This window comes from Typopeltis vanoorti, chromosome 15, assembly GCF_054136105.1.
Source record: "Typopeltis vanoorti isolate ZY-2024b chromosome 15, IOZ_Tvanoo_1.0, whole genome shotgun sequence".
NCBI lineage: Eukaryota > Metazoa > Arthropoda > Arachnida > Uropygi > Thelyphonidae > Typopeltis > Typopeltis vanoorti.
In genome coordinates this window covers 88,462,643-88,486,415 of record NC_143563.1, presented here as the reverse complement: position 1 = coordinate 88,486,415, position 23,773 = coordinate 88,462,643, and the positions used below count along the sequence as shown (strand labels likewise).

General features: G+C 36.0%; 1 protein-coding gene across 1 annotated transcript in view; it reads left to right on the top strand.

Annotated features, from left to right (window-relative positions):
• LOC150098958 (carnitine O-palmitoyltransferase 1, muscle isoform-like) overlaps positions 1 to 23,773 on the top strand; it is an 87,612-nt gene that overhangs the window by 23,680 nt on the left and 40,159 nt on the right. The window contains exons 3-4 of the mRNA XM_090405415.1: positions 13,955 to 14,115; positions 21,526 to 21,682. Of these exons, the coding sequence (XP_090261541.1) occupies positions 13,955 to 14,115; positions 21,526 to 21,682 (318 nt within the window). The remainder of the gene's footprint in view (positions 1 to 13,954; positions 14,116 to 21,525; positions 21,683 to 23,773) is intronic.

The following is a 23,773-nucleotide window of genomic DNA, read 5'->3' as shown; positions in this document are numbered from 1 at the left end:
GAATGCTGTTTGCAGACTAGTGGACAGATTTAATGATACTTTGAAGGAATAGATTACTAAGTCTTTGAAGCCAAACAGTAACTTATTCAAATGCAAAAGAAGCCCCACCCGCCTTTTCAGGTGAAATACCTGTTAGTGATGGAGAGGACTTCTAAGTAATGGTACTTGTCCTTTTCATTCTTACACTTTTTCTATACTTTTCTTCCCGTATTCTTTGTCTACTTCTGAGTCTTTTTTATTATCTTATCTTCCAGACCACCATCGCTGGGATCCATGCCTTGTCACTATGTTTTGCAACTTGTGTACATCTGGAAAGGGGGATCCTGGTAGTCATGCATTATTTGGGCTCTGATTTTACAAAATGGGCAGTCCTGGATGGCCTGGCCAGGATTATTGGGCTAATGGGTGTGCAGGCCAATGGCATTGCAGTAAGTTTCCTTCCCCGTGTTCCAGGGGACAGATCCCAAGGCTTGCTGTGATGCTGGTATATGGCATCTGGGATAGTACTGGCATTCCACTTCCAGACATTGCTTGTTAGATAGTGGAACTGAAACAGACTCCCTTCAAGAATTAGCCAGTTTTCTTCTCAAGTTTATTAGGGGGTCTCTACACAAGCTCAAACCATGTTCAAAAACTATTGCAATATCAACTGAAAAAAAAAAAAAAAATCAAGAAACAAAAGACATGAAAGGCAGAAATACCCAACTTTTTAATATTATATTCAACTGAAGAATGTTTACTTTTGGAGAAATGTCGCCATTCTTCACCCAGAAGGGCTGCAGGATATCCAAAATCAAAAAAACAAACTCTGCTCAGGGAACATTCTTATAAAAATAACAGTACAGACACAATCATAGCATCCACTTTGTACAACATCTGTTGGGGTGGGGAGGTACCAATCACAGTTAACCACCACAGAACTTACTGTGCTTGAGTAATACCAGACTATAGAGTGACAGCAATAAGGAGAAATCCCATATGTAGGAATAGGTATATGGTTCCACCAGGAACATCATCCTTACATTTAACCTCCATCACCAAAACCACCAACATCTGTCAGATTAGGTTATCACAACTGCCCAGTAAGGCTGTACGTTCTGAATGATTTGCACTGCTTTATGTGTCAGAAGTATGGTCTTTCTCAGACTTCCTATTGTGACTCTGCATTTGTGTCCAATGTGGCAATAAAGATGACAAGAACAAAGACTCTATGAGCAAGAGATTGAGATGATCTTATTGTGAGAGAGATCAGATCACTCAGCATACTTCCAAGCATGCCAAAAGTGGAAGGATGAAAAGGAGATCCAAAAAAAAAAAAACTGAACACAATGTGCTGTACCAGGAGCTGAAGAGGCAGTATGCTATGAAAGTGCCAACTGTGAAGAATGTGTCAGTATGGAATTTAATTATTATTATTATTATTATTATTATTATTACGGGCAACTCCAGGGAGTGATTAGACTCATCGAGGGAGGCCCCAAATCATATTCATCACAACTATTCGACATTCATACAGTATCTATCATACCTCGCCTTAAACTCATTCATTGTCACAGCATCCACCACAGACTATGGGAGTGCATTCCACTCATTCACCACTCTAAAAGTAAAGAACCCAGCTCTAACACCTTTACTAACCACACTTTTGCCCAGTTTCCATGGATGTACCCTAGTCCTCCCACAACCAGCCCTGTTCTCAAAAATATCTTCTGAATTAATTTTATAGAAACCCTTCAGTAATTTGAATGTCTCAATCATATTTCCCCTCCTCTGCCTATCAACGAATTTTTGCAACCCACAAATCCTCAACCTGTTCTCATAAGGTTTATTCCACAGACCTGCTATCATCTTGTTCACTCGCCTCTGGATCCTCTCCACCTCCTCCTCCCCATCAAGAAGAAACCTAGGTGACCAAATCTGGGCACAGTAGTCGAGATGGGTCTTACTGGAATGTCACCAAAGTGTCCTAGAAGGAATCACTTTGGTGACATTCTGGATATTTTACCTCATGAAGAAGTGACTCGTCATCCACATTTCTTCAAAAAGAAAAAACCCCAAACCAATGAAAACACTTCTACAGTGGAATTGTCATGGATTCCATCAAAACATCAGTGACATCAAGGTTCTCTTGCAGAAGGATAAACAAACATCTTTTTGCCTGCACAAAAAGTACCTTAAGCCAAGTGATGATCCAGCATTACAAAATGTGACCATCATTCATGGACTTGCCCAAAGGAAATGAGATCCTTGTCGGCAACCATATCTCCTTCCTGCAAGTCCTACTTAATACAAGCATAGACGCAATAATAAAAGTAACATTACGAGGGTGGTCTGAAAAGTTCTCAGCCTAACAATGAAAAAACGAATTTATAATTTAAAAATTATTTTTATTTTTCAACATAATCTCTCTTAAAACTAATACATTTACTCCAGCGATGCTCCAGCACCATTATCCCATTCCCGTTGTGGTTCTGAGTAAGATCTGCAAAATCTTACAAAATCACCTCTTGATTCGAAGAAAAATGCTGAACAGCGAGGAAGAGTTTTAGTTTAGGCAAGAGATAGAAGTCAGAGGGAGCCAAATCTGGAGAATAGGGTGAATGTTCCAACAATTCATAGTGCAGATCCCCCTTAATTTTCCCAATGCCAAAACACCTTTGTGGGCAGGTGCATTGTCCTGATGAAAGATGATTTTTTTCTTCTGCAAACTGGGTCTTTTCTCATGAATTTTTTCATCTAGTCTGGTTAAAAGATCAGAATAATATTCCCCAGTTATTGTTTCACCCATTTCAAGATAATTAATAAACAAAATGCCTTCAGCATCCTAAAGCACAGATGCCATGACCTTTCCTGCTGATGGAACCGACTTTGTCTTCTTTGGTGCTGAACAACTGTCTTCTGTCTACTGTTTTGACTACTGTTTGAATTCTGGTGTGTATTGGTGAATCCAAGTCTCATCCATAGCGATAAATCGATGCACAAAATCAATTTTATTCTTGTTAAAATGCTCCAAGCGCTGTTCAGAGATTTTCATGCGAGTGCATTTTTGATCTGCTGTGAGCAAGCACCCATCTTGCACAAAACATTTTCATTTGCAATTCTTCATGCAAAATATATCCTACACATTCTTTTGAAATGCCTATAGTCTCAGCAATGTCATGCACTTTGACTTTCCGGTCATCCAATATCATATCGTGCACTTGATCGATGATTTCTTGTGTTGTTACACTTTTTGGGCGTCCTTCACATGGATCATCTTCAATGCTGGTACAGCCACGTTTAATCTTGGTAGCCCATTTCTTAATTGTCGAAAATGAAGGAGAAGAGTGCCTATAAACTTTTATGAACTTCAAATGAATTTCTTTTGGCATTAAACCTTTTTTTACAAAGAATTTTATCACCTCATGGTACTCAATTTTATACATTTCAAGGGCTTTTGAAATGGAACAGTTTGCTTCAGACAGCTGTAAAACAAACTACTTGATAGAATGACTTGCAATTTCACATGGATGCTTATGACAGATGTACCAACTTAGAAAAAAAATCTTGCCGATAGCGTTGCCCATGCATGGTTGAGGCCGAGAACTTTTCAGACCACCCTTGTATATATATATACAGGGTGTTCGGGATAAATTTGACAGTTTCGTAAGGAAAAAGAAAATCTTCTTTGTATCTATTAAATTTAATGAATTGACAAAAAAACATTACAGGCAGAGTTAATTACAATACTATCAACAAGATTTACTCAAAATAACCACCATTAGCATCGATCACAGCTTCAATTCTGCTTCGGAACCTCGAACAAGCTGATGCTACAGTCTCCCTGGGAAGGGCCGCAAAAACTGTTTTAATTTTATCCATTAACTGGGCTTTTGTATTACTGGAAGTGCGATTGGTGTCTTTTTCAACTGCGCCCCATACAAAATAATCCATGGGGTTAAGGTCTGGGGAGTTTGGAGGCCAAACATTTGGACTGGTGAAGTCGTAGAAATTTTCAGACAACCATTTTTGACTTTTCCCAGAGGTGTGGCAAGGGGCCGAATCCTGCTGCCATACATACGGCCTACCATTGGCTACCCTTGTTATCCAGGGCTTGACTACAGTTAGCAACTCCACGAACAAAGCCCGAATTCCAATGCCAGGGTTCTTCAACACCTGTTCCTGCAGATTTGCGAGGAATTCTGCTGTACGAACGCAATCAGATCGTCTGCTAGGGATCTTTCTTCTTGCTACATCCTCGTAGTCACCATTGCAAGTCTCTAGTTCATGCCTGATTGTTTTTACTGTATTCAGGGAGCATTGGGCAGCAGTCGTAATATCCTTATTTTGATGGCGGGCACGAATCATCATGATACAAGTTATTCTCTTCCATGATTCAGGTGGGTTCCAGCTATCCATCCTTTCTGACATCTTGTATATGAATGAAGAAGGGTCCAAACTTTTAAATGAAGAGAAGTGTGTGTTAATACATGTAACTTACGGAAAAATATAATTAATTATAAATATGTCAAATTTATCCCGAACACCCTGTATATATATATATATATCTACCTAAGTCCTGCAGCGGATATCTCTCAGGAAGACCTTGATGATGTCATATTGCAGTTACCATTCCCTTTATGTTTGATGGGAGATTTTAATGGACAGCAATAGAAATGAAGCAAAGGAAAATGAGCAAGCTGACTCACTTTCTCTTCCCTAGCAGGATTCAGTGCTGCAACAGTTACCTCATGGATGCAGTGAGTGATCCAACAGAATGTATCACAAGCTTCCACAACTGCACTTCTTAAAACATCTAGTGAGTTTCCACTTTTTCCCTAAACCCTGGTGGAATACTGATTGCAGAGGACGCGAGGAAACCAAGAAGAAAGCTGGGCATATCTTCCACAGGTACCCTACAACAGTGAACCTTATTGTTTTAATACGTGCCCATGCAAGACATATCTTTCATTGGAGCCAAAAGGAATGCTGGATCCAATGCACATAATTCTCTTCCCTAGGGAAGAGAAAGTGAGTCAGCTAGATGAATTGGCAGATATACCACCCACCCACCCACTTTCCATCCCTGAACATATTGGTTGCAAAGTTGCTCACCCAACAGCTATTACTAACACTCTCAGGAAACTAGTAAATAATAATATTTGGTTAACCGATCAAGTGTTGATCAATTTTATTAATTAACTGAACCAACTAGTTTCGCCACACTTATCTGTTGGCTTCTTCAGGGCACTTACATATAGGTTTAAACACTCTCACAATTATGCGTAACTGCAAACCGACAAGAATAAAAACTGACTAGAATAATTACAAATAAATAGTATGGAACGTGAGTGAAACACGTATCGCGTGTACAAGATCAGCTAGCTGTTGCTGAGGAACTTTCTGTAGTTTGTATTAAAGTTCATTTCTTCCGTTTTTAAGGTTCTGATTAGGGTTTTCCATATCTCTGGGAGTATTAGGCCTTGATTTCTGTTAAGGTTCACAGTAGAACAGGCGACTGTGGCTGCTTCTTTGAACATTCTTGAATGGTAATCTTCCTCTAAGTAAGGGGAACAGCTTTTGTCCCACTCGATGACATGGTTAGTTGTGGAGAAATGAGACGATAGGCCAGAAATGTCCTGTCTGTTGTTTTTGACATAGCCAATGTGCTCCTTTTGCCTGATTTCGAGGCTTCTCGAAGTCTGGCCGATGTAATTAGAGCCACATGAGCATGGAATATTATAGACTCCAGCATATTTGTAGAAAGGATGGTTGTCTTTTGGAGATCTTAGTAGTTTACGAATAGTATCTATAGGTTTAAATGCTACTCTTATTTTGTGTTGTTTGAGGAGATTGGCGAGCTTGTTGGAAATGTCACTTACATACAGAATTGCAATCGTTTTTATATATTGAATCTCTTCTTGTTCTCTTTGTGGTGGTTCAGAGAAAAGGATTTTGTTGACTAGTCTTCTTGGATAGCCGTTCAAGTACAGATTGTTGGAAATAAATTTTAACTCATCTTGAAGGGTCTTGTCCGTTGTGATGCAAATAGCTCTTTTCTTTAACATGTGTATAATGCTGAGTTTATGTGATATGTGGTGAGAGGAGTTAAAATGTAGGTAGCGACCTGTATTGGTCGGTTTTCTGTACACTGATAGATTTATACTGCCATCAGTTTGTTTTTTGATTAAGATGTCTAAAAACGGAAGTTGTTTTTCTCTTTCAAGTTCCAGAGTGAATTTAATAGAATGATGGAAAGCGTTGATCTTTTTGAGAAAATCATATATGTCATCTTTGTTATTGTTCCATATGATGAAGATATCGTCTACATATCGGAACCAAATTTTAGGTCTAGGAAAAATTTGTGATAAGATTTTGTTTTCTAAGTCTTCCATAAAGAGGTCAGCACATGAAGGTGAGAGTGGGCTTCCCATTGCCAAGCCTGTTAACTGTTGATAGATTTTATTTTTCCACTGGAGTTTAGGCAGTGAGCAAACAATGCGGTTATATCTTGTGGGAACAAGGTACTTAAAATGTCAATGACCTCTACTACGGGAACGTTTGTAAAGAGAGAGGTGACATCTAAGCTGGCTAGAAGATCATTATCCGATATCTTGATGTTTTTTAGCTTTTCTACGAAATGTCCAGAGTTTTTGATGGAACAATAACAAAGATGACATATATGATTTTCTCAAAAAGATCAATGCTTTCCATCATTCTATTAAATTCACTCTGGAACTTGAAAGAGAAAAACAACTTCCGTTTTTAGACATCTTAATCAAAAAACAAACTGATGGCAGTATAAATCTATCGGTGTACAGAAAACCGACCAATACAGGTCGCTACCTACATTTTAACTCCTCTCACCACATATCACATAAACTCAGCATTATACACATGTTAAAGAAAAGAGCTATTTGCATCACAACGGACAACAAGACCCTTCAAGATGTGTTAAAATTTATTTCCAACAGTCTGTACTTGAACGGCTATCCAATAAGACTAGTCAACAAAATCCTTTTCTCTGAACCACCACAAAGAGAACAAGAAGAGATTCAATATATAAAAACGATTGCAATTCTGTATGTAAGTGACATTTCCAACAAGCTCGCCAATCTCCTCAAACAACACAAAATAAGAGTAGCATTTAAACCTATAGATACTATTCGTAAACTACTAAGATCTCCAAAAGACAACCATCCTTTCTACAAATATGCTGGAGTCTATAATATTCCATGCTCATGTGGCTCTAATTACATCGGCCAGACTTCGAGAAGCCTCAAAATCAGGCAAAAGGAGCACATTGGCTATGTCAAAAACAACAGACAGGACATTTCTGGCCTATCGTCTCATTTCTCCACAACTAACCATGTCATCGAGTGGGACAAAAGCTGTTCCCCTTACTTAGAGGAAGATTACCATTCAAGAATGTTCAAAGAAGCAGCCACAGTCGCCTGTTCTACTGTGAACCTTAACAGAAATCAAGGCCTAATACTCCCAGAGATATGGAAAACCCTAATCAGAACCTTAAAAACGGAAGAAATGAACTTTAATACAAACTACAGAAAGTTCCTCAGCAACAGCTAGCTGATCTTGTACACGCGATACGTGTTTCAACGTTCGATACTATTTATTTGTAATTATTCTAGTCAGTTTTTATTCTTGTCGGTTTGCAGTTACGCATAATTGTGAGAGTGTTTAAACCTATATGTAAGTGCCCTGAAGAAGCCAACAGATAAGTGTGGCGAAACTAGTTGGTTCAGTTAATTAATAAAATTGATCAACACTTGATCGGTTAACCAAATATTATTATTTACTAATTTATGATCAAGAAAACAACCTTCATGACTCTCAGGAAACTGTTTGCTGAAACATCACCAGATATTTTCTAATCTTTCTAAATTCCTTGCCAGTTCGGTCAGATAACATCATTTATGAAATGAACAAACAACTGTCAAGGATCCACTACTATACCTGTTTAATAGAATTTTCTGTTAGAAAATTTGTTTAGAAACCTGGCAAAAGTTGACTTTTATTGCCTTTCCTAAGCCAGAGAAGGATCCAAAATCCCCAATAAACTATTAAAAAAATTCTGGAAAAAAATGTTAACTCTCACATTTTAAGGTTTGTGGCAAAACACAACCTTTTTTCTAGAACAGTCTGTTGTTTGCAAATATCATTCAACAACTGATCACCTAGTCTGACTAGAGGTATCCATTAGAGATGAGATGCCTTCCTAAAATGCAAGCACTTTTTATTGGTTTTCTTTGAAAAACATGGTTATAAATAACCAGTGTAGTGTATAAGCCTTGCACCAGACCTTAAAAGAATCTTATCATGTTTTTACGATAAGACAGATACCAGAGAAAAAAATTTGAATATAATCAGCAGTCTCCAGAAACCATCTGTGGTCTCCAGTCATGATCAATTGTTTTATTTCTATCTCAGCTCTCAGATCCATAAGTTAAAATCGTTTTGAACACTGTCTTGCATACAGCTAATTTAGTGTGCCAACCAATTTCTTTTTTATTCCATATAAATTTATTCAGCTGACTTCCTACCATACTGGGTTTACTAATTCTATTGTCGATTTCAATATCCATGAGATTAACATCTGAAATTTTGACATCAGTTTTAATACCACTACCCTTCATAATGTGATCCATATGGATAAAGAATAACAAAGGGAATATGAACATCCTTTTCACTTTCAACATACTTTTTCCCATCTGATTTAACAACATCTTCCTGTACCTCCTTCAATTCTAATTGATGACATACAACTCAAATGAAGACTAAGTGTTGCTTGATATAATGTCCCATTTACACCATTAAGCTGTAGAATTTTGAATAGTTTTCCTCTCTTTGCCTTGTCATATGCCTTTTCCAGGCTATATTCAGATCTACAAAACCTGAATACAGATGTTTGTTATTTCACAATTTCTCAACTATTTGTCTTAAAATTGAGAATCTGAACCTGACAACCACTATTTGGCCTGAATCCAGATTGTTCTCCACCAAGTCTCCACAAGCTTCCACAATCCATCTTAGCTGTTTCTCATGTATACTTGCATAAATCTTACCATGAACACTGAGTGGGGAAATACCTCTGTAATTCATATTAAATTTTATTTCCCTGTATATAGATGTGTACTATGTGAGCTCTACTCCAATCATCTGGAATTTGACCATCTGTCCAGACTTTCTGAATTATGCAGTGCAGCCACTGTAAAGCTTTTATACCTCCACACTTGAGCATTTCTAGCCAAATATCATCCACTCCAGCTGCCACATTTCACTGTTGTTTCATTTAGCATTCTTTCAAAGTAATTACTCCATACATAAAGGATATCTTTATCTGCAATTTTTATGGCGCCTTGATCATATCTGATTCTTTTTTTACAGTACTCTTTCCTCCATTTCTAAGTGTTTTCAATATCCTCCAGAATATTTTGCCACCTTCCTAATATTATTTTCTATGTTCTTATTAAAGTCTTTCTATAACTAGTTTTACACACTGATTCGCTTTCTTACATTTGGTTCTGTATTCTCTAAGAGCACAAACTGACTTATTTATTAGGAACTTTCAATATGCTTTCTTCTTTTCCTTCACTGTCTCTATAAATTAAAGATACCAAGAAATTGTATTCTTGGTTTAATCCTTTATCCAAGTGTAAGCAGACAAGTTTGCACCTGAAATATTTTCAGAACTGGGGAAACTCGTGTAAAGAAGCTAATGATTTCACATCACTTGCCTTAGTATCCCATAATGCAAAGCACATCTCCTTGCGGACATGTTTAATACTATGCATTATGGGAAGGGTCACTACCCAGACCGGTGTCAACCTTTATTGAGGTCTCTTCAGTGGGAGCCAGAGAATACTAAGGTAGAAGTAATGCAGAAGTCATATTTTCGGGTTTTAATAATAATAATTTAATAATTTAGTTTTACTCTGCTCAAGACTAAATGGTGATCACTTCTAATTTTAAATCCTCTGCACACTCTTGTGTCCAAAACCATTGGGAAAGCATTACTTTCAATCATAACATAGCAGTGGGACTTTTCTTACTTCTTGAATCTTTTCTCCATGTGAATTTGTGCTAACTTTTATGTTGAAACATGTTGTTAGTAATAACTAATTCATGTCATGAACAGAATTCTAGCAGATATGTACCATTATTATTAGCTTTGCTGTTTTCTCCAAATTTTCTCAAACAATTTCAGTCTGATAATGATTTCCTTCTCTGCTGTTTAGATCTCCAACAAGGTCCAACTTTCCTTTTCTCCTGTGTCAGTTGTTTTCTCTAATGTCTCAGAGGACCTTCATTTCTTCCTTTGTCGAACCTTCTGTGGGGTCACAGGTACAAATAAGTCTCATTGTCCAGTTCCCCATTGTTATATTTGTCCACATGTCCACTCTAACTGATATTGCCTACCATTCAAGAAGATTATCCTCATATTGAAGAAGAGGCAAAAGTGAAGCATTGAGAAGGTGAAGATTGTAAGTCTCCTACCATGCTATAATAGAAGCAAACTAAGGTGGAGGGCATTGAGAGCCCTCATAAACAGTATGAGGCTTGGACAAAAAAGATGATCAGCATAGCAAGGAAGGCAAACTCAGATTATAAGAAGAATTTAGCCAAGCAAACCAAAGGAAATCGCAAAGAATTCTTTCGTTATGTGGCAAGTAAGAGGATGAATGACTATGAAAGATTAACCTGGTAACAGTGGCCACAAATCAACAAGGCCAATTATGGCCTTGTCGATTTGTGGAATATGTTTCTGTTCAAGGGCATGGACAGCTATTTCTATTTTTCTTGTATTTTGTATTCTGTCCTTTAGCTGTCTATGCCCTCGAACAGAAACACACCCCCACAAATCAACAAGGACATAATAGTAAACATACAGGAAAACGAAACAATGCTTAGAATATTGGAAATGATAGCCATAAAATGTGACAAAAACTCAATAAATGTCCACTGATCGTACATAATTTCCAAGAGTTGGAAGCTCCATAAGATAAAAAGGTCACGACTCTTACCAACAGAATACAACACAGATGCACCAAAGAACATTAAGCCAAAACACTAAGCCAGCATGACATAATGTCCACTTCCCCCACGAGTGCCGATGACGACTCACTGTCGAAATGGCTCACACCCCTGATCTTATCCCATAATATCCTTCTCCTTCCCCAAAAATTTATATTTTCACCTCCATCCCAAAATATTCTCTGCTCACCTTTGATAACTTTTAAAAATAAAACAAAAACTCGGTTTTTCAAAAAAAGTTCACATTGTGCCTCACCAATAATTCTCCCACATCCCTCAAACCCCACTTTTTCGGATCCCCTTCCGTTCAGTCATACTTCCTTCCTTCAACAGCAGTTGAATGTATATCGCCATACACCGAGATGCTGCTGAAAAAGAAGACAGTCAACAACATTCTACAAAAGTATGTCCGTTTTTTTTCATCTTATATATTCTTCGTATATCTGTCCATATAAAACATCAGTCATGCCCTAAAATTCGAGTAAAAAGCCAGTGACTTCTAAAAATGGGGTACTCCTAAACAAAAATAGGCTAAATAGCCATAAAAATAATATTTACTTAGAGGAGTGACATGGGAATTTTCTCAGAAATGATACCTATAATTTAAGCTGATGCAACCCTCATAGTAGAAACTAAAGAAGATCTGGAATGGTTGATTCTATTGGTTAAGACAGAACATAACAAAGCCAGGCTTAATTTAAGCATCAGCAAAATAAAAGTAATGCCTTCTGGTATTGTAGATGAATTTATATAGAGGGAGATAAAATAGAGATTGTTTCAAGTTATGATTTACTGGGGTCCAAAATCAAAAATGATTTTAAATGTGAAGATGAAATTAAAAGAAGGATATTCATGGGAAAGAAATCTCTTTTAAACCTGACAAAAATTATGAAAGATAGAAGTGTGAGTAAGGCCTTGGTTCCTTGTCTTATGTCTTTTCCAGATCTTCAAATTTTAAGTACAGATCCTTGTCATATTCCCATGATTTGTCATCTGTTTGTCATGAAGCGAAAACATTATCTTGACAACCTGTGTTTGGCCTGAACCTAGGTTGTTCTTTTTGAAGTTTCTCTTCCACAAGTTTTCCCAACCTCTTTTTAAGGATGTTTGCATAAATCTTACCTGGAACAGTTAGTAGAGAGATTCCTCTATAATTCAGCTTTATTTCCTTTTTTATAAATGGGAACTTCGTTCTCCAATAATTTGGAATTTGACTTTCTAAACAGGCCTTTTGAATTATGCAGTTTAGCCACTACAAACCTTTAATGCCTCCATATTTAAGCATTTCAGTTCCTTTTGAATTATGCAGTTTAGTGCATAATTCCTTTAATGCCTTCATATTTAAGCATTTCTGTTCGAATATCACCTACTCCAGCTACCTTTCCAAATTTCAAGTTTTTGATGGCTTTTTCTACCTCAAGTATTGATAAGTACTCCTGAGTACTTATCAATACTTGAGATCCTTGTCATATTCCCATGATTTGTCATCTGTTTGTCATGAAGCGAAAACATTATCTTGACAACCTGTGTTTGGCCTGAACCTAGGTTGTTCTTTTTGAAGTTTCTCTTCCACAAGTTTTCCCAACCTCTTTTTAAGGATGTTTGCATAAATCTTACCTGGAACAGTTAGTAGAGAGATTCCTCTATAATTCAGCTTTATTTCCTTTTTTATAAATGGGAACTTCGTTCTCCAATAATTTGGAATTTGACTTTCTAAACAGGCCTTTTGAATTATGCAGTTTAGCCACTACAAACCTTTAATGCCTCCATATTTAAGCATTTCAGTTCCTTTTGAATTATGCAGTTTAGTGCATAATTCCTTTAATGCCTTCATATTTAAGCATTTCTGTTCGAATATCACCTACTCCAGCTACCTTTCCAAATTTCAAGTTTTTGATGGCTTTTTCTACCTCAAGTATTGATAAGTACTCCTGAGTAAAAAGCCAGTGACTTCTAAAAAAGGGGTACTCCTAAACAGAAATAGGCTAAATAGCCATAAAAATAATATTTACTTAGAGGAGTAACATGGGAATTTTCTCAGTTTGTTTATTTCGTTTAACAGTCTTTCAGAGTAATTACTCTAGATATCTAGAATATCCTTATCTTCCATTTTTACATCACCTTTTCATCTTTTGAATAGCCTCCAGAACATTTGCCATCTATATTCTTATTGAAATCTTTCCATGCCTTTTGTTTAGCTACTTTTGCACCTAGCTTAGCTGTTACAGTTTCTCTTTATCCTTTAATAGCATCATCCGACTTACTGCTAGGAACTTACAGTATACTTTCTTCTTTTCCAGAACTGCTTCTTTATTTTTTCATATCCAATTTGGTCCTCATTTTGCATTCAACCATTCATACATTGCATTCAACTTTGCCACATATCTCCCTAGCTGAATCAATGAATGTTTTCTTCAGAGTTTGCCACTGAGACACCTTGGTCTGGTTCTTGTTTTTGCACTGTTTCATTTTTTCTTCAAAATGTTTGTATATTTGAGTCTGCAGTTTACTGGCACAAGCTGCTCAACTTAAAATTGTTTTTAAAACTTTCTTTCTTGCTGTTCTTTTCAGTGTTCATTTTTGTTCTGCTTAACACTAAGTGATGGTTACTTCCAGTTTCAAATCCTATGTACACTCTTATCCTGAAACAGCATGAAGATATTACTATCAACAATAACATAGTCAATAAAGTTTTTATCCAAGTGTAAGCAAACAACCATCAGGTGCATACTTTGTTTGCTTACACTAGGATAATGGATGAAACCAAGTATATAATTTTTTGGTATCTTTAATTTATAATATAATATAACCAAGTGAAAACTTTCAACAAATATAGTACTTATTTGTGAAATCACAATAACATATATAACTGCAAGTTATATAAGTAACAAAAATTATTTTCTAAATTTTCATTTATATATAGGTCTCTCCTGATGCTTTCATTCAGCTTGGATTACAACTGGCATATTATAAAAAATACCATACCTTTGTTCAGACATATGAAGCTTCTATGACTAGAATGTACTTGTGCGGAAGAACAGAAACTGTACGTTCCTGTACCACTGAAAGTGCAGATTTTGTAAGGTAAGGAAATTTGAAATAGCTATGCAACCCGCCTCGAAAATTAACTGAATAAAGAACTCTTGCTGTTTATGATAAGCACAAATATACACAACATTAAACTTCACAATAATAAGACACATCTTTATAATCTGAAAATAGGTCTGCCAAATACTCCTTAAATTGGCGGTGATTAAGTGCACCTGACTTAATAAAGTTAATACTGGCTACTACAACTTCCACAACATTTGTGAATTTAATTGATTTTGCACACAGATTTTGTTGGGGATAATGTAGTGAAACTGTATTAAATTTTCCAGATGGATCCATAGTTCCATTGCTCTTTCATGAACTATTCCAATAAATCCCTTCTGTGCACCAACCATTGCAGGGGCTCCATCAGTGCATATGCCAGATAGTGAACTCCATTTAAGCCCAAATCTCTCGAAGACTGTGTTGACTGTTTCAAATATATCTTCACCGGTAGTTGTTCCTTTTAACAGACGAAGCGCCAATAATTCTTCTGTGATGTTGAAATCCGCATCAACTCCTCGAATAAATATTGCTAGTTGTGTTATATCGGAGGAATTGATGCTGTCATCCAAAGCAATTGAAAATGCTTCCAATCTAGCAATCTTCTCTTTTAAACTTTTTTTGATATCATCAGCCGTAATTTCTATTCGTCACACAACAGTACGTCTCGACAAACGAATATTCTCGAAATCTTTTTTCTTTTCAGGACATATTATACTTGCAACATCCAGCAGACATTCTTTGATAAATTCTCCTTCATCAAATGACTCAGAATGCTTAGTGATTTTTTCACTTACCACAAAGCTGGCTTTGACAATGCTGTGGTGCTGCATTCTTTGCTTGTTGAACATTTGCTGCTGGGTATCCAACAGCAAATTCTTGAAGTTCTTCTTCAACTTCTGTATTTCATCTTTTCGTAGTTGTCCATCAATTTTTGGGTGATCCGCATGTCTCGAATTAAAGTGTCTCTTCAAGTTGTATTCTTTGTTGATTGATACGGATTCGTTGCACAGCAAAAATACAGGCAAACCTTTATTCAGTTGTCTTGAAATTGACAACTACTTTTAAATCTGCATCTACTTTTCTTTTTTTTTTTTTTTTTCAATAATCCCTGACATAGTCACAAATTTATCAGCGATATTCAGAACTCTCAAACAAAACTGTCTTCTACACCACAGGCTCTGAACAGAACACAACATAAACCCAGGCACCGAACAGAACATGCCATCAATGCAGGCACTGAACAAAGCACAACACCAACGCAAGTACCAAACTGACATGTTGTAACACATTCACACATGCCGCTAGTCAAAGTGAGAAAGAGACCTTGGTTGGAGAAAACATAGTGTGTTTTGCAGAAGTCATATGACGTCAGCTTAATGTGAGTTAGTAGAACACCATGTTTTCTCCCACCATGAATCAGACAAACTTTGCTGAAATAGATTAGGGCCGGATCTGGCCTGCTGGCCCGGAGTTGCCCATATGTGATCTACACTGTTTGTGCAGTTTAAAACTGGTATTTTGTGTATTAGTGTTAATAAGAGATCTTGTATGTATTAAGGAATGAAATCAACTGGGGATTCTGACCTAACATCCAATTCTCACCTTCTCATTGTGTGCCTCATTAGTAAGTATCATTAGAAAAATAATTAAAAACTGTCTGCCCTTTCTTGTCATACTAGTCGGTAGTCTTTTTTCGTTTACAGAAAGCCAACATATGCTGGAAGATACCTACATAAGCGAGCACATCATCTGGCCTTGCAGCATGGAATTTTCAAAATTCCTAATTTGTAGATCCAGAGCTGTTTGTTCTTGTGATGTAGCTCTTAACATAACTATTATTAATAAAAATATTAATATTAATTAATAATTATAATTCATATTCAGTATATGTTGTCATTTCCTGAAAAATAATAGTTATGAATAGCTAACATATAAGCCTTTCTACCAAAAGGAAGATGCAGCTATTGCTGCAGGACTCGATGACTTTCTTCTCATTTTTTTGGACATTGGGCTTCTACAAAATAGGTAAAATACTACATGCTCTCCTACCTTTCCTTCCTCAAACATGAACAAATCTTCATTATTCCTATCTCATATTTTGCATGTATATCTGAAAGGATATCTAAAGTAATAAAGAAATATAATCTTCACACCATGTTCAAACAACACTTCAAATAAGCAACCCTGATCTGCTCACCTAAGGACAAATTCCATCCTCTTCCACATCCTGGAGCATATGAAGTATCCTGTCATTGTATGTGAAGTGTCATAGCATATGAAGTATCCTGCTCATGGTAAAAGTAGAATAAGCTCCGATCACTAATCTTAATATTTACCCATAATGCAAAGCACATCTCCTGGAGGAGATGTATGATGCTTTGTATTAAAGGCAAGGGGCCACTACCCAGACCGGTTTCGACCTTTATTGAGGTCTCATCAGTGGGAGCCAGGCTAGAAATATCAAGATTTTAGTAATACAGAGCTTATAAGTATTTTACCAGAACAAGTTACCATAAGGTGTTTTAACCTTATTAAATAAAAATCTCAGGAGGAGATATAAATGTAGAAAGTATTTTACCTTGGGTATAATAAATGTTAAAGATACCAAGCTATTTTAAACCTGGTTTTACTCCATTTCCCAAGTAAGCAAACAGACAAATAAGTCAAGTTTGCACCTTATGGGTAAATATTAAGATTAGTGATCAGAGCTTATTCTACTTTTACCATGAGTTACCTTGGTCTTGCACTAGCTGTAGGGTCAGCTAGACTTGCATTACGTGCAGGCGCAAACTTGACTTATTTGTCTGTTTGCTTACTTGGGAAATGGAGTAAAACCAGGTTTAAAATAGCTTGGTATCTTTAACATTTATTATACCCAAGGTAAAATGCTTTCTACATTTATATCTCCTCCAAAAATTTTATTTAATAAGGTTAAAACACCTTATGGTAACTTGTTCTGGTAAAATACTTATAAGCTCTGTATTACTAAAATCTTGATATTTCTGGCCTGGCTCCCACTGATGAGACCTCAATAAAGGTCAAAACCGGTCTGGGTAGTGGCCCCCCTTGCCTTTAATACAAAGCATCATACATCTCCTCTAGGAGATGTGCTTTGCATTATGGGTAAATATTAAGATTAGTGATCGGAGCTTATTCTACTTTTACCATGAGTTACCTTGGTCTTGCACTACCTGTAGGGTCAGCTAGACTTGCATTAAGTGCAGGCGCAAACTTGACTTATTTGTCTGTTTGCTTACTTGGGAAATGGAGTAAAACCAGGTTTAAAATAGCTTGGTATCTTTAACATATATATATATATATATATATATATATTTAGAAAGATATTTAATGACTAAAAAACTGAGAGTTAATTAAAAGCTTTAATGATAAAAAACACAACTATTATTAATAGTGATCACCATGATTAATAGTGATCACCATACCTTGAACACCATGATCCACATCATGGTGTTCAAGATTCATGAAGAGAAATCAGCTATGTATGCAGACTAAATGAGTCAATGCTCATGAATACATATATATATATTATCAGTGACGTCTCGCTCATTTTGGTTGGATGTGTGTGCTGTCGTGCGGGTTATGCAACCCGCTCTACAAATTTCATGTCAGTTTGACCTTATGCATGGGCATGCACCTGCAGAAAAATCAATAAATTTTTATAATTATTGATTTAATTAAATAATTACTGTATTTGCTGGCGTATAAGACACAATTTTTTTTCTTTCAAAATAGGTCTGAAAAACAGGGTGTGTCTTATATGCTGATACTCAGTTTTTATTACTTTCATTTCTGGAAATTTTCTCTATTCCGAGTTACGCGATTTCTTTCTTGCTTCCTTGCGGTGTGTGAGAGCATTCCAGTTACGTAGAGTTCAATGGGTGCACATGTTCTGTCATCGACAATCACAGCTGTGTGTTTAGAAAGTTCATTTAAACTTTCCAATTGTTGTCGCGGTTGTTGTGAGCGGTGATAAATTGCTGCCATTAAATTTTCTCTAATTTTCTTGTCAAATTATGGCTGAAAAATCGGCATTGCTACAATATTGCATATAATCTACGTGTGATTGCGTATGCTAAAGAACATAGAAACAGGCTGCAGAGAGGCATTTTGGGCCACCCCCAACTGAGAAAATGATAAGAACTTGGCGGAATCCAGAAGAGGATCTAAAAAAAGCAAACTCACAGTAAACATAACCTACGAAGTAGAACTGCAAAATGGTCAGAACTTGAGGCAGAACTGAATACTTGGATTTTAGACCACAGAAAAGCGGGACTTGCAGTATCTACAAAAATGATTATTCATCAAGCGAAAGCGATAGCCACTGACAGAGGGATCGCCAACTTTACTGCATCCACATCATGGTGTTCAAGATTCATGAAGAGAAATCAGCTATGTATGCAGACTAATACAAAAATATAACAAAAGATGCCAGCTGAATATGAAGAAAAAATTATTGAATTTTATCAATTCGTCATTAACGCAAGGGAACAAGAAAGTTTTGAAAATGCGCAAACAGGAAACGTGGATGAGGTTCGGCTGACTTTTGATGTGCCCTCAAAAAACTGTAGATTCCAAAAAAAAACTCACTACACTGTTGTTTTATCCTGCTGTACTGATGGGACAAAATTGTGGCCACTATTGATTTTTAAAAGGAAGATGCTACCCAAAGCAAAACTGCTTAAAGGAGTGTTTGTACATGTTCATGATAAAGGCTGGATGGATGGAGGAGGAATGAAGTTATGGATAGATAAAATTTGGTCTAGGTGCCCTGGCGGACTGTTGAAGAAGCCTGTCCTGTTAGTATGGGATGTTTCATTCTCACAGAACAGAAAATGTTAAAAATAAATTCAAGGAATTGAAAACTCAATTAGCTGTAGTTCCAGGAGGTCTAACTAGTCAGCTTCAACCTTTAGATGTCTGTATTAATAAACCATTTAGGGGATTTATGAAGGAGAAGTGGAACAGCTGGATGCAGTCTTCAAATTTTGATGTTATGCCATTAGGAAAAAGGAAGAGGCCTAGCATTTCGCAAGTTTGTGAGTGGGTCAACGCTTCATGGGATGCTGTGAAAACTGAGACAGTGGTTAAATCATTTAAGAAGTGTGGCATTAGTAATGCACTGGATGGTACAGAGGACAATTTGTTGTATGAGGACTCAGATTCTGATTTAGAAGAGGTTTCAAGTGTCTCTTCATTTAGTTCTGGATATGAATTTCTGGATTTTCACGAAGAAGATTAAAAGGTGGGTACTCTTTCCTAGTTAGATTAGGTATTTGTTGAAAGTAGACTTACTTATTACTTTATATTTGAAATACTGAAAATTCATTATAATATTCAGTAATAAAGTTTTTTTCCTAAAAATGTGTACAAAAAAAAGGGGGTGCGTCTTATGGGCCGGTGCGCCTTATACGCTGGCAAATTCGGTACATCAATAAACGTCTTTTAGCTTTTTTTTTTGATGTAATTATTTGTTGATGTAAACTATAAATACATTATTTTCATTTTGCATCGATTTTAATGATCTTTAATTCTTGGGGGAAAAAAAAGGTATTCACAATTAATAGTTTTTAGCATAATTTTATATATAAAAAAAATTGACTGGCATATTTTATTAAAAATCAACTAATTAATTAATCCTAAATTAAATTATTTCAGTTTAAAAGCAAAAAAATCATAAAACTAACAAGTAAAATAATATTAAATTACATACACTTACCTTTTAAAAATGTATTTGTCTGTTTAAATTTGTTTATTATAAATTTACAATTCACACTTCACTCAGTGACTCATTAGACACAGAGGGCAAACGAACTGGTCTCTGTTGTGAACAGAAAAGAACATTCCAAAAACAGGAACACATGTTTTATTGCTGCAATAAAACATGGGTTTTATTGCAGCAATAAAACCTGTTCCTTCCCCCCCCCGCGCGGACGTCCATGACTGTGTGATTGCATTTTATCGATGTATGAAAGTTTTGAGAGGGCATAGCACATCAGCATTCATCTTAATTGGTCCAATGCAATTAACTGCAGGATAACTTTGAACACTTCTGCATAGAGTGGGGGAAACAATGTGTTTTAGGATTTATTAGAAAACAACAATGAAGGAGAATGCTATATTTGGTTGGTATATTTGAAATACTCAAAGATGAAAATATGTGAACCATCATTTATAAGACATGTGAGAATAGGAAAGAATAAGTGAGTAGAAACACTTTCATTAATGGTAAACGAATAATTAATAACTATCATTTGTGATATTTGTGTCCTATAAGTTGCTGGGTAGAGCAAATAGCACGATCCTATAAATTCTAAACATGAATAAGTGAATTTAATGGCATAATTTAAAAAAAAAAACTACTTTTGAAGAGAGAGAGAGAGTATTGCAGGAATAAATATGGTTTGATGGAGCAGCAAATCATGTTGTAAAATTTGTTGCACATGTTATGTGTATTTCTCTGGTTTGTGTATATTTCGATCTGTTTTCCAAGAATTTTATTTTGTTTACTGAGACTCAGTATACATAACATCTGATCATTATTGGAATTATCTACACTTTCGAGAATCCTAAATTCATTAGTGTGTTTTTTTTTAAGTATAAGCGGTTCTTCTGTCTTATCAATCTCACATATGCTGGTATTTTGTTGTAGATCAACAATGTCTTATTACACAGAATATTCATTTTTATTCAGGAATAGTCTGTTGTTTCTGAAGACTAGAATAAAAATGTCTCTATATACCGTTAAAAAAAACTTTCCAACCTCAGCAGATGCTATACTGCACAAGCAAAAGAAAAAACAATTAGCATTTTTCTCCTAACATCCACTTTCAAATTTTCATTTCCTGAAAACATGCATAACAACTGTTTGTAATATACATACATATACGAAAAGCACTCAACTAATGACAAGTGACAATGGTCAGTTGGATTGGTTGACACAATAACCAATCACAGATGCTAGGTGCTGAGTGAGCTCAAAATTTTAGCTCACCTAGCCACGCCTTCTCAGCAGTTTAAAAATACTACAACGCTAAGAATTTGACCTGCTGCGCCCTCTTTACATATTTTCAAAGGGCACAAAGGTGTATGATTTCGAAAGCACACCCGGGCTATTAACGCAAATGTGACGCAATGTTTACGCGGCCAGAAGTGCCCTCTTCATGAAGCAATAATGCTTTATTACCCTCCTGAAGAAGACAATGAAGCATTAGTATATTGTGTTCAATTTTAATTCTGTAAACAATTGGGGAATTCTGGAATAAATGCAGAAATATAATATGGGTGATACTGATATTTCGTGGATGAGCACCGCACACCTAGCATACCTGGAATATTCACCCTTGATATATATATATTGTGACATGTTTATACTTACAGGGCAATGGTAATCAATAACATAAGTAAAGAAGAAAAAATTCAGCTCTTACATCGTGCTGCAAGGAAACATCAAGTGATGTACCGAGATGCAATGAATGGCAAGGGAATTGATCGTCACTTATTTGCTTTATATGTTGCATGCAGAGGACTGGGACATGTAAGTGAAAGAACCAACAAGCACATTAGTTAATGTTTGTATGAACTTAAAATATATAAATATACCATCAACATTTTTATTTAGTACTAAACTTGCTTTTTCTTTTGAATTTTCTTCCAATTTGTTGTTGTTTTTGATTTCCAGATTTGAATGTCATTACTTATTTTACTTATGCTGTGATCATCATCATTTACTAGATATGCGCTCTCAAGAGGTGTGCAGGATACTATAATATTATTACATGTATAAGCATTATGTAATATATAATCAAGTCTGCATTATTAAAACTTCCTATCAAGAAATTAATGTCAGATCTTACATTTTGGTATTACTATTTTCATTAGTCCACTCAGATATTATTTTCCTTTGGGTCTTTATTCCTGATGTTCTGATGTTGAACAGTAGTTTTACTAACATTTTCCCCCCATCCTTGAGTGACCAGCTCAAGATGTCAAGTTACTTTCAAATATCTCAGTTTTCAATGATTCTTTAACTAATGCTGTCTGATAACCCTCCTAATTTTTCTCTGAACTCTCATAATTGTGATTTCTAGTCCTGGGTTTATATGCCAGTTTTATTTATATGCCAGATAAAAATAAAACGGAACGAACATTAAGCTAAACAACCACACTTAAAATAAAATATTTGTAGTACCTTGATTCCTACACCAATACAATACTGTATATAATGCAAAGAAAGCACAAAGTTCTTCAATTCCATAAAAGCCTAACTAATATATGGAAATTCAAACTCATCACTACAAAGCTACTTGTCGAGCCATATTTACATGTTGTTCCCTGACATGGAACATCACTACTCAGCATGTAGTTAATATCATCACTAACATTGAAATGACATTTTCGATCATCTTAGGAGATACATTGCAAGATCACGTTCCTAATACTGTTATTGTTGAAGAAAGCCAGCAAAGACTTCTCATAGAAACAACTAACAAGTCAGCTGGTGAACCATTACCTGTGTTTAGTGCTGTTGCTCTCTGCAAACCAATTAATGAACACAGATGAAGGACAGGAAAATAGTTTTGGAAATATATAAGTAAAATTCTTTCTGAAGGTAAGATTCAGGCAACATCGGATATTTCCAGCTGGTGCATAATAGTGCTAGCTGGATTTATTAAATGCAAATTTATTAAATCTGCATTTAATAAACTGTATTCATGAGTATTATTAAGTGCATATTTTTTGTATTATGCACACTTGCATAAACTAGGATGATGATGATGACTGCTTTGGTATCTCTCCATCAACCACTCTCTTATCCACATCACTAACTTAATATTCATCCTGTCAAAAGGCTTTGCAAAGTCTAGCAGTATCACCTTGTCTCCATTACCTTTATCCACTCAGTTGTCATTGTTTTATAAAAAGTTAATAAGTTACTGAGGCATGACCTTTCCTTCAAAAACCATGTTCCCCACCCACCCATCCCATACAGTATGACATTTCTGCCTAGTGATTCCTGTATTTTTCCCATAACCAACTTCTCCAGTAACCTAAACCACTCCTGAAATGCTGATCAGTCAGTAATTTGTTTCCCCTTTATATTAGTTCCACTATATAAAGGGGAAACTATATAACCTCCTTTATATAGTGGAACTATTTTCCACTCTTAGGACTGACTCAGAGCTAAGACTTAAATTAAAGTATGTGATCAAAGGCACTGCAATTCCCTAGCACCTTCTCGTAACACTCGACTGGCATACCATCTAATCCTATAGCTGTATTCAGATCAAGATCCTGTAATATGCTATGTACCTCCAGTTCATCTGTCCCTGTTTTTGTGTTAGTCATTGCCCCTCTCGTTACTGTAATATAATTACTGTAATACCACCTGGATGATATACCCTTGCAAAGTGTTCACCTAGTAATTCAACCTAGGTGACAGGAAGTATACTTCCTTTTGACAGGAAGTATAACTTATACTTCCTGTTACTTGCCCCAAACTGAAATACTTAAGAATTATCTTTGGTCAGCACCACTAATTTCCTCTCATACTTGATTTTGTCTTTCTTACCATACTGGCCTGTGCTTTGTGCTCATGTGCCTGCTGGTCACCTTTCTCTTTGAATTC